General features: G+C 37.6%; 1 protein-coding gene across 2 annotated transcripts in view; it reads right to left on the minus strand.

Annotated features, from left to right (window-relative positions):
• The window catches only part of PDR2 (phosphate deficiency response 2), a 214,403-nt gene extending 203,781 nt beyond the window's left edge, over window positions 1-10,622 (minus strand). For both annotated transcript variants that reach the window (XM_089427506.1, XM_089427499.1), the window contains exons 1-2: window positions 10,251-10,622; window positions 9,288-9,644 (exon numbers count right to left, since the gene is read on the minus strand). In XM_089427506.1, coding sequence (XP_089283632.1) covers window positions 9,288-9,533 — 246 coding nt within the window. In that variant the 5' untranslated portion in view covers window positions 9,534-9,644; window positions 10,251-10,622. The remainder of the gene's footprint in view (window positions 1-9,287; window positions 9,645-10,250) is intronic.
• Between the last annotated feature and the right edge of the window lie 1,888 nt (window positions 10,623-12,510).

Below are 12,510 nucleotides of genomic sequence, written 5' to 3' on the forward strand. Positions count from 1 at the left end.
ATGATGGTGATAATTTCCCGCAAATAATCTTATGAGAATGACGGTAGTAAATTAAAATTACAAATTGGTAATTCGAAACCCTTAGTGCCATAGGCCTCCTTCAATCGCTTGGTTTTTTGTCCTTGGATTAGTAACTCAACTTGGATTTGTTGAATCCTTAGATTTGTTGAAGCAGTCCTTAGATTTGTTGAGATTATCGGTGCTATGCTATGTGGCTTGTGCTTGGAGTTTTATGAAAAACCACCAAACAAATTGGAACCTGGTACCCAATAAACAAGGTATAAATTTTACAGAACTCATTTTGGCTAGTGATACTGCGGAGATAAATAACACTCAAAGCCCCAACCAAATCTCTCTTTGGAGAAAAGGAAAATTAATTAGAAATGTTATGCCTTTAAATAGGCTACATTAGAGAATAATACCATGGAAAAAACCATGGTTGTCAAAACTCGGAGCCCAAAAAGGTAAATTGACTATTTTACCTCAATTTTATTTTAATTATTAGTTTTAGCTTTTTATTTTATTTTATGTAATTTGATCGTTCACATAACAGGACAGGACAAGACTTTACAACATCTCTTCCATAATAGGCTAGAGAGCACCTCTCAATGCAATAATTTATTATTTAATATCGAAATTTTACAATTATTAATTTATAATTTATGACCCTCGTACATGTTGGAGTCCCAACACCTTAATGACATGATCTCCGTCTACTACAATCTCCAATTGTGGGTGAGGCAACTTCAGTAAACCCTAACGTGGATGCCATCTCATTGGATTAGATTGACACCACTGTTGCATGGATGATTGAGAACAAGAGGTCTGTCATGGAATCAGTCCCTAATTGGTTGGAGAAGGAGGCATCAAAAGAGGTAGAAGTTGCAGGGCAGAGAGAGGTAGAGGAGGAGGAGGAGGAGGAGGTGACACCGCCTAGCATAGTCACCAACAGAGGACATCAGGGGCTACCTCCTAATTCTTCTTCTAAAGGACATCAAAGTCCAATTCCAGCCCCAGGGCCTTCTTCCTCTAAAGGAAAAGCCATTACCCTTTCTCGTAAAAGGGGCAGAGGAACTCACTATTTTATGTACCTAATCTTATTGTAGATGACTCATGATGATGAGATACATTTGTTATATTTCATGTCGATATTTTGACTCTTAGGGTTGATTCAGGACTCAAGATTCAAGCATGATTCAGTGTTGATATGTGATGTAGCACTAGACTTCTTATACATCTTATATATTAGTTTTCTTTTCACATTTATGTGGCAATGCATTTATCTGATGTTGTGGATACTTTAAATGCTAAAAAGATTGAAATAAAAAAATGAAAACCTTTCTTTTTCTTTTCTTGGCCAATTTTTACCAATTTTTTCACAACTTTTACAATTTTTTTCATTTTTCAGACCCTTGCTGATTTATTCCTGATGCCCACTTTTTCAACATTGGCTAACCTACCACAAACACACAAGAAACAGGCCAAGAACTTTCTCAGGTCACTTACACCAATTGCTCTCATACTCAGCCAAATAATCACCATAAAACTCTTTAGGCAACCATCCAGCCAGCCCAGCAGCCATTGCCCCACACAACACATGGAAGATGTTCTCCTATCTGCTCAACAGTCCCTAACGTATACTCTTCCCTCCAATGCTCTTCAGTATGCACTGAAGGACCCTGATCCACTGTTTTTCACCAAGAACAAACCAGCAAAGTTATATCTTCGCTCTTGAGAACTCAATGAGCACCAATCTACAGAGATGGATGGTTATGTATGCAGCTCAGCCTCTATGCTCTAGTGCAGCCATCCATCTCTCTTCTTGGGTCAATCATCTCCTTTTATTTAACTCAATTAATTCACTTGCAGGTTTTGCATTCAGATCACAGAGCTTCAAAATTACCTTTGCATGACAGGATACGGTCACAAATTTCCAGTGGTGATAGGAATGGTAACCAATGATAAGAATGAGTGTATCAGCCAATTCAAATTTGCGTGAGAAGGAGAGAGAAGAGGAATAGAGAAAGTTCAAATTCCTAGGGGGATGGAGTCTCTTACACTCCTTCCTCCTATTGTACTCAACTTCCATGCCCTCATAACTATGGAGGGTGGGCTTCCCCACAAACTACCACATGGATTCAATGATTGATGGTGGGTTCCAAATTTTTAATAGAGCACATGGTATGAGGAAAAAGGTAACATTAGGACACAGGAAACTGATTATTTATAAACCCCTTACAATGGTATCATTCGAAATACATGATTTAACATAGTGTAATTCAGGTGTCAAAATGGGACATTACATGTTTGAATTCAGTCAGTGTTGCGGGGGAGCACCCCCCCCCCCCCGACCCCACTCCCAATCCGTGCTTCGGGTGGGAGCGACTCAGGAGCGGGTTGGGAGCGCGCTCTCGAAATAGCTCCCGAAAAGGGAGCGATTTCAGGAGCGGGTCGGGAGCATGCTCCCTAAAAAAATTTCGCTCCCTACCTTTTCAGGAGCGTTTTCGGGAGCATTTTGCCTTTTTTGCAGTGTTTTTTTTGTAGTAATGTTTGGAATGCAATTAAAAAAAAAGTAATAATAATAATAAAATAAAAAATAAAAATTTTAAAAAAACAAATAATTTTTTAGTGGGGCAGCTTTATGATCAAGTCTATGTCCCTAGTGAACGATCCCTCAGATCTCCCGACGCTGCGAAGTAATGGCCATCGCCGAGGGTTTCTTCTGCGCAGGTAATGGTTCCACAGTCACTGCGGACGCTGGCGGTGGCGATGCAGGGCTGGCCACAGCCATTATTCCCCACTGGACCAGCCTCAAGAGCGTGCGCTCTGAGGTCCATCGTTCTGCTGGCACGGGTTTAACCACGCGACCACACACCTGGAAAAGATCTGAAGCAGCGAATTACCCTCGCCCAAACCATTATTTGCTGGACGGGCCAGATGTATCAGAGACGGATCTGGAAGAGAAGCTCGCCAAGAGGCTTGAGAGCAGAAGTCTGCACACAAAAACGGTTTTCGGTTTCAGAATCCACCTCGAAGGCGGACATTCGCCAGGGTTTGGCTTCACCATTCACGCAAACATTGTCCTTCTCCCCGCGTCGGCTGCATGCAAGGATGGGGACCTGAGGGTTGCAGATCTGACTCATCATATAACCGCCTGGCCTAAACTCAGCAGATTTAGGACGGATCTACCTGATCTGAGCCTCAATCTCTGCAGATCTAGGCCGGATCTAACAGTCCAAGAACCCAGGAGGCAGATAGGAGGGTATTCGCATCGAGTCAACAAAAGGGTTGCAGACCAAATGGGAGATCGTCTCATCAGGAGCCCTGATCCATCAGATCGGGCCAAACATTGTAGATCCGGGGTGGATCTATCAGATCTGGCCAGATCCAGGCAGAAGACAGATGGAAGTCTGCCAGATCCAGAACTCAAATCTGTAAAACGGGACTTGAACAAGGCAGATACAGCGGATCTGAAGCAAATCTTTATCAGATCAACAGAAGGCAGACACTTTTGTGTGCAGGTCTGGGAACGGATGAGTGTATTGGAGTTAAAAAAAGAGATCCAGGAAAAACTGGGAATTCCAGTTGCATTGCAAAATCTAGTATTTTCAGGGCTCTGTTTGCAGGATCAACACACACTCCAGCATTACAGGGTTGCAAAGGACTCAACTATTATCCTCAACCACCGATTGAGAGGTGGATCTAAGGGAGCTACCTCAAAACCTACAGGTACCTATCGCGACGCAGCTAAAGGGAAAGAACATCCAAAGGGGAAAGAAGCTACAGCAGCTAATGTACCTCCAGGGCAGTATATCGTGGATCAATCGCCAGAGAGTCCCTCCATCTCTATGGATTTACCAGAGGTAAAGTACATATTCTCAGATCTACAAAAAAATGTTGTTATTTGTAGATTTAACGGCTTTTGGCCTAGAACCGATGCATTATACCAATGGATCCACACGGTCTGGACAAAAAACTGCCAAATTCACCTATGCTCTAAGGGTTTCTTCATAGTAACTTTCCTCGTAGAAGAAGAAAAGGAAAAAATCCTCAATGAAGGGCCATGGTTTTGGGGCAGTGCGGGACTGTTTGTTACCCCATGGTTCCCGGAGTTTGATGCCAATACAATGGTGGTATCAAGGATGCCAGTATGGGTAAGGCTGCACAATCTCCCGATACATTTTTGGCACTCCAAGGCCTTATTAGTTATAGGGAATACCCTTGGAAGAACGTTAAAGATTGATACAGAGAGACACATAAAGGGAATCTTTACTTTTGCTAGAATATGTGTCGAGGTAGATCTTAGCCAAGGATTACCTGAAAGCATCATCTTGAACTTCAACAATTCACAGTGGAAACAATCTTTGGACTATGAGAATACAGCCTTCAGATGCAGGGGATGTCAACAAACAGGTCATCTGTTCAATGCATGCAAAAGTCTCAACAAGAGCAAGCCACAACAAAGGAAGCCCAAAGGATGGCAGAATATAGATGATGTCGTAAAGAAGAGAGTCTCGGAAAAGAAAGCCTCTTCGATATCAGAAGACGAAGAAACAGAAGCAGAAGAGGATGATACCATCATAGAGGAAGCTGAAACAGGGAATCAGAAGGAAAACATATCAGACACCAAGGCTCCACAGTTTCATCCAAATCAGGCAGAGAAGATAAACGATGACCAGCTTATGGGAGGGATAAAACGGCATCACCTTTCAGACACATCAGATTCAGACAAGGAATCAGGCTTGCAGAAAGCTGAAACACAGATAGTCATAGCCTCGATTGAGCCCACCCAAGGGGAGTGGCGCAAGGTCGAAAAGAAAAAAGGAAGAAAAACGTGAAGCGTGTATATTCAGTTTTTCTTGCTTTCATTTCTCTTCCTCTCTCTCTCTCTATTTTCTTCTCATCTTTCTTTGCACGTTAGTCATATAACGATGTGTAGGGTGCCATGGCACTGGAGCCCATTGGGCTGCTTATGGAAATGCATCATGCATCTGCAATTGTAACTTTTCATTCTTTAATAAAAAGTTACAGATTTTTCCACTGGAAAAAAGTCTATGTCCCTAGTATTGATATGCTATTCATGGTAATGTTAAATTCTTAAAGTAAAAGTGACATTTTCCTTAATCTTCATTTTACTTAAGGAGAATGTCACTTTTACTTCAATTTTTAACATTACCATGAAATGACTCAGGATGTTTGAGAGTGGTTTCGGCCTCATTGGATTTCATATGGAGAAAGTAGAATTTTAGATTTCATTCAAAATCCAGCAGACTTATCAGTTTTTCAGGGTTTCAGGACTAGGGGATTGCAATGTTTCGATTGAATTTTGTCATATATTAGGGTATGGAACTCGTATTTAATCAAGAGCACCAATCCCTCTATGTACGTTGATGTTAGTGACATTGGTTGTCGAACTCCTCTATCATGACCCTCCTAAAAATGTACGCATCACTCAAACAAATTCTTGACTTGACATGCTATGCTTTTTCTATCTTATGTTAATGCTTAGAGGGTGATATTAATGGCAAAGATCTCTATACAGATACAGAGGTAATGACAAAGATACCTCTGGATATTAATGCTTAGAGGGTGATATTAATGACAAAGATCCTGATTTTCCAACGAGACTAAATATTAGACATTTCTCGTGGTGTCAAGAGGCCCAAGCATAAAAAATAGATAATAGATTTACTTCTCTTTTCTAGTTTCTAGTAGTTTTTATAACTATTGACTCTTTCATATTTATTATGATATTTTTTTAAACAATATATGACAATTTAAGTTTGAAGTTGGCAATTATAACTCATTAGTAATGAATTATGAATATGATGCTTCATGAAAGTTGAAAGTTGTTTCATTTCATTTCATGTTAGATATTATTTGTTGTAATGGTTACACGTAGCTTACAAGTACAACTTTGGTGATCAATGATGATAAATGTTATATATTGAATTTTGAAAGCATGAAACCTTAAGATTGATGAATCATAAGACTCAATATGTTGTATGTTACTATGTTACTATCTTGTGGACGTGGTTGATGAAGATTATAACTTCTAGATGATTGTTGTTATATGGATCAATCTATGTTTTTTTATGTTTTTTATATCTAATTTATTATTCTACATGCTTTTGTTGACATATATGTATCAAAATATAAAAAATATATATATTATGTAAAAAACGCTCCTAGATTTGCTCCCAAACCAGGAGCTTCTAAAAATGTCGCTCCCGTTCCCCGCTTTCACTCCCGCTCCCAAGTAACACTGAATTCAGTGATTCAGTAGATGTTTGTAACAAGACAAAAAGTACAATATCCAATCATAAATTTGTACCATTTTGGACCATATTTGATAAGTTTCAGTCATAAATTTGTACTAGTTTCAACTTAAGGGTTTCAAAAAAAACTCGATCATGCGAAGATATTCAACGACCTGTTATGGAATTTTCATTACTCTCAACTTACAGTTCAATGGGGTGGGATTTGAATAATTTTTAAGACACAGATAGATTATACACAGAGAGCTCATTTAAAATCAAGCATCATTCATATTAATGATGTATTATTACAACTCTAGGTCTTGATTTTAGACTGCAAGCATAATTGATTGATAATTTCAAATGCTGAAAGTTTGTGCTAATGTCATTGGATTGAATGTTGTTGCTTAATCATATATGAAAAATAATATAGAGATGGGTCTGCTAGTAAATTGTGATGTGTCACTCATCATTTCCATTTGTCATTTAAATATTCTTGCTCATTTATTCATAATGCTTTCTTTCAACGTTTCAATATAATGGTAGTCATTATTATTATTATTATATACTTTGTTTTCCTATTTCAAAATTTTTGAGGGTCATTTTTCAGAACATCTCCATTTAGTAAACTCGTACTTGTTCCTCCATATCTCAATACTTGTTTTCTGAATATTTCATGATCCCTTTGTTCTTTGTGTTGTCGTTCACTCTGTTCTTGTACAATCTGACACATTACAAGTGGTACCAAAACATAGTTGATTCCAAACCGATATTTTGAGAACTACCCTTTGTTTCTATAGCAATAACTTTTTCTAGAGAAACCCAAATTCAGTGCAATAAGATTTGTTCAAAAGCAATTATTGCTGGATTAACATAGATGAAAATTTCACAGGAATTTCCATGGATTTCAAAGAGATACAGCCCAGCAATGTCGACCTTCAATGCAGTCCTCGGGAAGGGTCCAAAATAGAATATCATCTTCAGTTCTGTATACAGTTTGATTGGCAGATCCAAATGCAGTGATTCAGAAGATATTTCAATATTTGAAAGACAAAATGTAAGATATTCAGTCAGAAATTTGTACCAATTTTGGCCATGATTGTAAACTTGTTCCAGTTTCAAGTCAAGGATTCTGAAAAAGCCTAATTCTGCTAAGATATTCAACAGCCTGTTGTAGAATCTTCATAATTCTCAACTTAAAACTCAAAATGAGGTGTGATTTGAATCATTTTTAAAAAGACACATAGAGATCCTTCATGAATGATGTTTGATTTTTGAACAATTCACATATCAATCATTTTTGAAGTTGTTAGCAGTATCGTATACCACTATAGTACAAATGGAATTTTGAAACAAAAATTATACATGTAAATGAATGGATCAATGCATAATCTGTTGCGCATTGCTGCCATCACGGCAGAAATAGAACTTTCGAGCATGAAATAGTAGGCCTGGCAGAAGCAACAAAGAAACCATGGGGTTGCCCAAAAAAGAACAAGAGGAAGCCACTCACTCCCCTACTCCTATGACAACCATGAAAGACCTGAGAATTTTGTGGTTTGGCATGGGCTTCAGTGTGCAGTCAAAGAGCTTTCCTCAAGTTCAAAGGAAGCTGGAAAGATCACAGTTGAACTGCTTCACGATTCATCAAGTCCTGATTGCTTTCATTAAGAAAAAGGAAATGGAATTCAGGAACAGTCAATTAAAGGCCAAATTCAGGGAGAGTGCTGAGCATGTTCAGAGACCACTGAGGCACCATTATCGAGGAGGAGAAAACAGATTCAAGCTCCCCGAAGCCTTAGCTGCAAATTCCAGGATGGAGTGTTTATTACTAATGCTCTGCACTGTCTGTCTGCTATGTTATCAGACTGTTGTGATAAGTTTATGCAATATGCATCAATTGGGTTTATCTTGGGTGGTTGGGAGGAATGATTGTTATCCTCCCCACCCAGGTTCAATTCCCACAAATGACATGATGAGCTTTGTTGTAATGGCTTCAAGCCTTATTGTTGAGTCTGAGCAGTCCCTCGAGGACCGAAACATGCATATTCCTCATATGGAATACAAAGATATTTCTCATGAAAAAAAAAAAAAAAAACAGGAAAAGGCTTATGCAATATGCAATTACTATGGTAAAATTCCTGAGAGCGGGCTTTGTTATGTCAAACTATAGTTTTAATGTAATTCCAGACTATTTTCAAGTCTTCACCCTGCGACAAACTCTGATCTGAACCATGCGACAAACTCTGATCTGATTGGCTGCTCTGTCCTAGAGAATTATATAAATATAGATAAAATTTATTTTCCTGATTTAAAAAACCCTACCTCTGGGGTGCAATACTTTGTTATCCAGGACGGCTGATGCCCAAAGATGAGAAATGCAAGTTTTTACCTTAAAAGCAACAAAAGATTCAACCCAGAAAAGTGAAAGTATATATAGAGAGTAGGCAAAACTTCATTGATTTTTTAACAATTCCTGCGCCTATAAACATCACCAGAACAATTAAAAGAAAAACCAGTAGACCAAAAGAAAAAATGAATATAAGAAATGATTTGCAATTATGAAATTGGCACTATTTGCAAGGTTCAATAGGGGCATTATCTTAAGCATTGACAAGTTCAATCCCTCATATTTTCTTGGAATGACTCTCATAAAGGCAAAATCTTAGCACTTATAAAGATTGCCAATGTGATCAAACGTGAAACCAATAGGCAGAATTTTATAGAAGTTCTTTGCAATCATAAAAATCGGGATTATCTATCCAAAGTCCAAGTGGCGAAATCATATACCCCCACCAGTTCAACCCTTTTTACTTTCTTAGATAAATCTCTCACAAAAACAAAGTATTAAAGAGAGAAATATAAAGCTATATAAATAATTTAAGAAGATAAAGAAATTCAAGGGATAATTAATATTAATGAAGTTGAAATGCCAAAGAAACACAACTGTCGCAAATTCGCACTAAAATCATAATTACTTGTAACTGATCAACTTCATAAATATAGCTGAGAAATAATGCTTGTACTCACCTTGGTTGCCTGGATGAAACATCTGAAGTCCACTGACCAGTAAGTAAACAGCCAGGTGAGAATGTGAAGAATTACAAAAGCACCAAGTGCAATAGCTGCATCCACAAAGTCTATGCTGGGAAGGATAGCCAGGAGCCAAACGAAATATAAAATTGCAAAAGGCCATATATCTAAGCGCCATGGCCATGATTTCCATCTCAAAAGCTCTATTCGATCCACAACCTTTCCTTCTACTAAAAACCCCATCCTTTACGCCGAGTGTTCCTCGAGGTCGTAAATACCTCAGGATGACAAATATCTTCAGATTTTGCACAAATTCGACTCAAAATTCACTGGTAAATTAGAAAGTTTCTCTACCTGTAAAAAATAGAATTCAATCTGATCATAAGTCAATAAAAACGAGATACAAGGACATTTGACAGTTATTACGTGAATATTGAAGGAAATGCGTAGAATGGCTTTAACAAAACGGCTAAACAGAAATATTTTTCCCGTTCATGACCTAATTTTCACCGTTCAAACTTTGCAGCCTCGCATTTCTACAATATTATCTGTCTACGCTTAATCCTTGGTCAAATTTATGTTTTAATTGTTAAAATTCCAAAGCGTGAGCCCAACTATTTATCCCGCATTAAGTCAAAAACTTTTAAATCAACTATTTCTAGAACATTTACCAATATAAACATCAAACTTCCACCATTCATAATTTTTTTACCCTATAAAACGCGAACCTAACGGTTCCCCCAAATTTTACTTCCGACAACTCGCGAATACTTCGATGGTCTTGCCGAGATATATCACATACTCAAACATCAACCGAAAGAAATTAAGCTTTAAATTATAGAGAAGCCTGGGCAAATCCAGCAAAATGACTCCGGCCGCATACTTAATGTCTGAAACACAGATTTTCTGCAAATAAAATGAGCGAAGTAAAATATTTAGCAGAAGATCCGAAAAACTTACATTTCCTCTGCCAAATTAACTTCCAAAAAGAATCAATCTTTGGTTCCTCGAATTCGTTTGGGCGAAAAATAAGCAACAAGAGCCGATCCACGGAAAAGATTTGCTGGTCATTAACGGAACAGGGAAGCCGATATGAGGGGCTTCCGCTCCATGCATTGCAACTTCACTCTGTCGATCGACAAAACATTGATTAACCAAAATGATAACCATATAACCTTACTTTTACAGCGAGATGGGACGGGCCGGTGATTTCTCCATTTGCTGGTGATTGCAGGTCGATTATATCATAGAAATAGATGAATAAAGCGAGCGCAAACCCTTGTAACAAAGGAAACCATGAAGCCCTCCTTCCCTATCAAGCGTAACTCGACGAATATCTTTATATTTTATAGGTTAGCAAAAGTGTTTTACGCAGACAAAGTTAAAAGAGAGTATCATGTGTTAGTATTTCGTTACACGTAGTTAATTTTTATATTTAATTGAAAATTATAAAATTTCGATGATAATTATGAGTATTGTTGGTTAAGATTGATATACTTTATTACATTTTAAAAAGGTAAGAGATTAATCAAAAAATTTAACATTCTATTTTGAGCAAAAGAATTTTATTTTTATGCTCAAAGAGAAGTGAGAGTAGGGTTCTCGTCACCATAGTTTTGTTGAGTTAAAATGTTAAGAATGTTGGTAATGTTGTTGAGGTTGCAACAAGATGATGAAGCTTAGTGAAAAGAGTCGCCTTCACTAAGTGGGCCCGCAGGCAAATTATGGCGCAAGTTCTATTTTTGACCACAGTGTGAGTGATCACAGTATGAGTGACCACAGTGTGGGTGATCACAGTATGAGTGATCAAAGTCTATTTTTAGACTCGCTGTCAAAAATAGAAAAATCAAATATTATTGTCTCATAATAATATTTGGACTATAAACTTGATCTTATTCTCTTGGAGCACTTCAGTTTGAGCTACAGATGTGGCCCATGCAGCTGTCAGAAGGAAGTATGCTTTTCTTATGAGTCAGTTGAGTTGTTGCATGCATGACTTCAGTTAGAACTCAATCAGTTGAGTTTGGTGGAGTTGATTATGGAGTTGATGGAGTTGTGTTCAGTTTAGCTTTGTTAAACTGGTTGTATTTAGTGTAACTGGCAAATAGACTAATGATGAGTTGTTAAACTAATTATTAACTCATAATACAACTATAGAATACATCAGTTAACTCAGTTGCATGTCAGTGCATGTTCAGTTCAGCAGGGACAGGTGTGAGAGAATCAGATTGCTATCAGTTGTGACTATAGTTGTGCATCAGATCTTGCACAATCAAGGGATTGAGTATGCCAATGAGTTTGCTCATGTATTTGCCCGGTATTGTAGCATGTGCTCACGTCCAACACAGTGTGAGTGATTCTTTGCAGGTGAAATACGAGTACCATTCTCATCAATTCTTGAGCAGGTATTGAGCAGTAGAGGCAGGCAAGCAGTGGAATAGATTTGGAGATCAGATCTTAGCTGTATTGTGTGTAACAGGTGGAGTTGGTACTGGATTGCTTGTGATAAGCATTGTACTTTGTAATGTTACATGTTCTCAATCATTAATATACAGATAGTGTGGGGTTTTTAGCGAGATGCTTTCCCCGGGTTACATATTGTGTTAATGTGTGAATGCTCTTGATGTTTTATTGTTATTGATGCTACTATATTGATGATCAACATAGAGGAGATTATGTATTGTGTATGTATTCCGCAATAGTACATAATCAGGATAATCTCTGTTGAATATGTGTTAAATTATTCAAAATTTCTACAAATGTAATAAATATTTTGAAAACTAGATTGAATGTGAGTATAAGATGGAAAATTTAAGATAAAGTGTTTTTCATCTTCAACTTTCTTAGAAATGAAGAAGTGAAAAACTCTTTCATCCCTTAGTATTTTAGAAATTGACCAATGCCCAAGTTCACTATGAAGCCCATGAAAATTAGTTTTAATCTTGGCAATGTTCATTTTCTTCTTAACATTAATCAAGATAGAGAGATAATTTTGGTTTCTGAAATTGAGGTTAACTACCTCCTTATAATATTGCAGTTTCCTTTTTCCATCTAGCTCTTTATTCCCTACAATTACTCCTTTAATTTGAAAGTATTAATATTTTTAATATTATCTAGGTTATGCAAGATGATCTCCTCCTTTATTCTCCAATTATCTAGCTAAGACTCGGCATCCTTATGCCATCCTCACTTGAGTCGAAGGTGGGGGATTTGGCTAGAG

Source organism: Pinus tabuliformis, chromosome 6 (genome assembly GCF_031772625.1).
Source record: "Pinus tabuliformis cultivar Carrire ecotype Pingquan chromosome 6, CPIR1, whole genome shotgun sequence".
Taxonomy (NCBI): Eukaryota; Viridiplantae; Streptophyta; class Pinopsida; order Pinales; family Pinaceae; genus Pinus; species Pinus tabuliformis.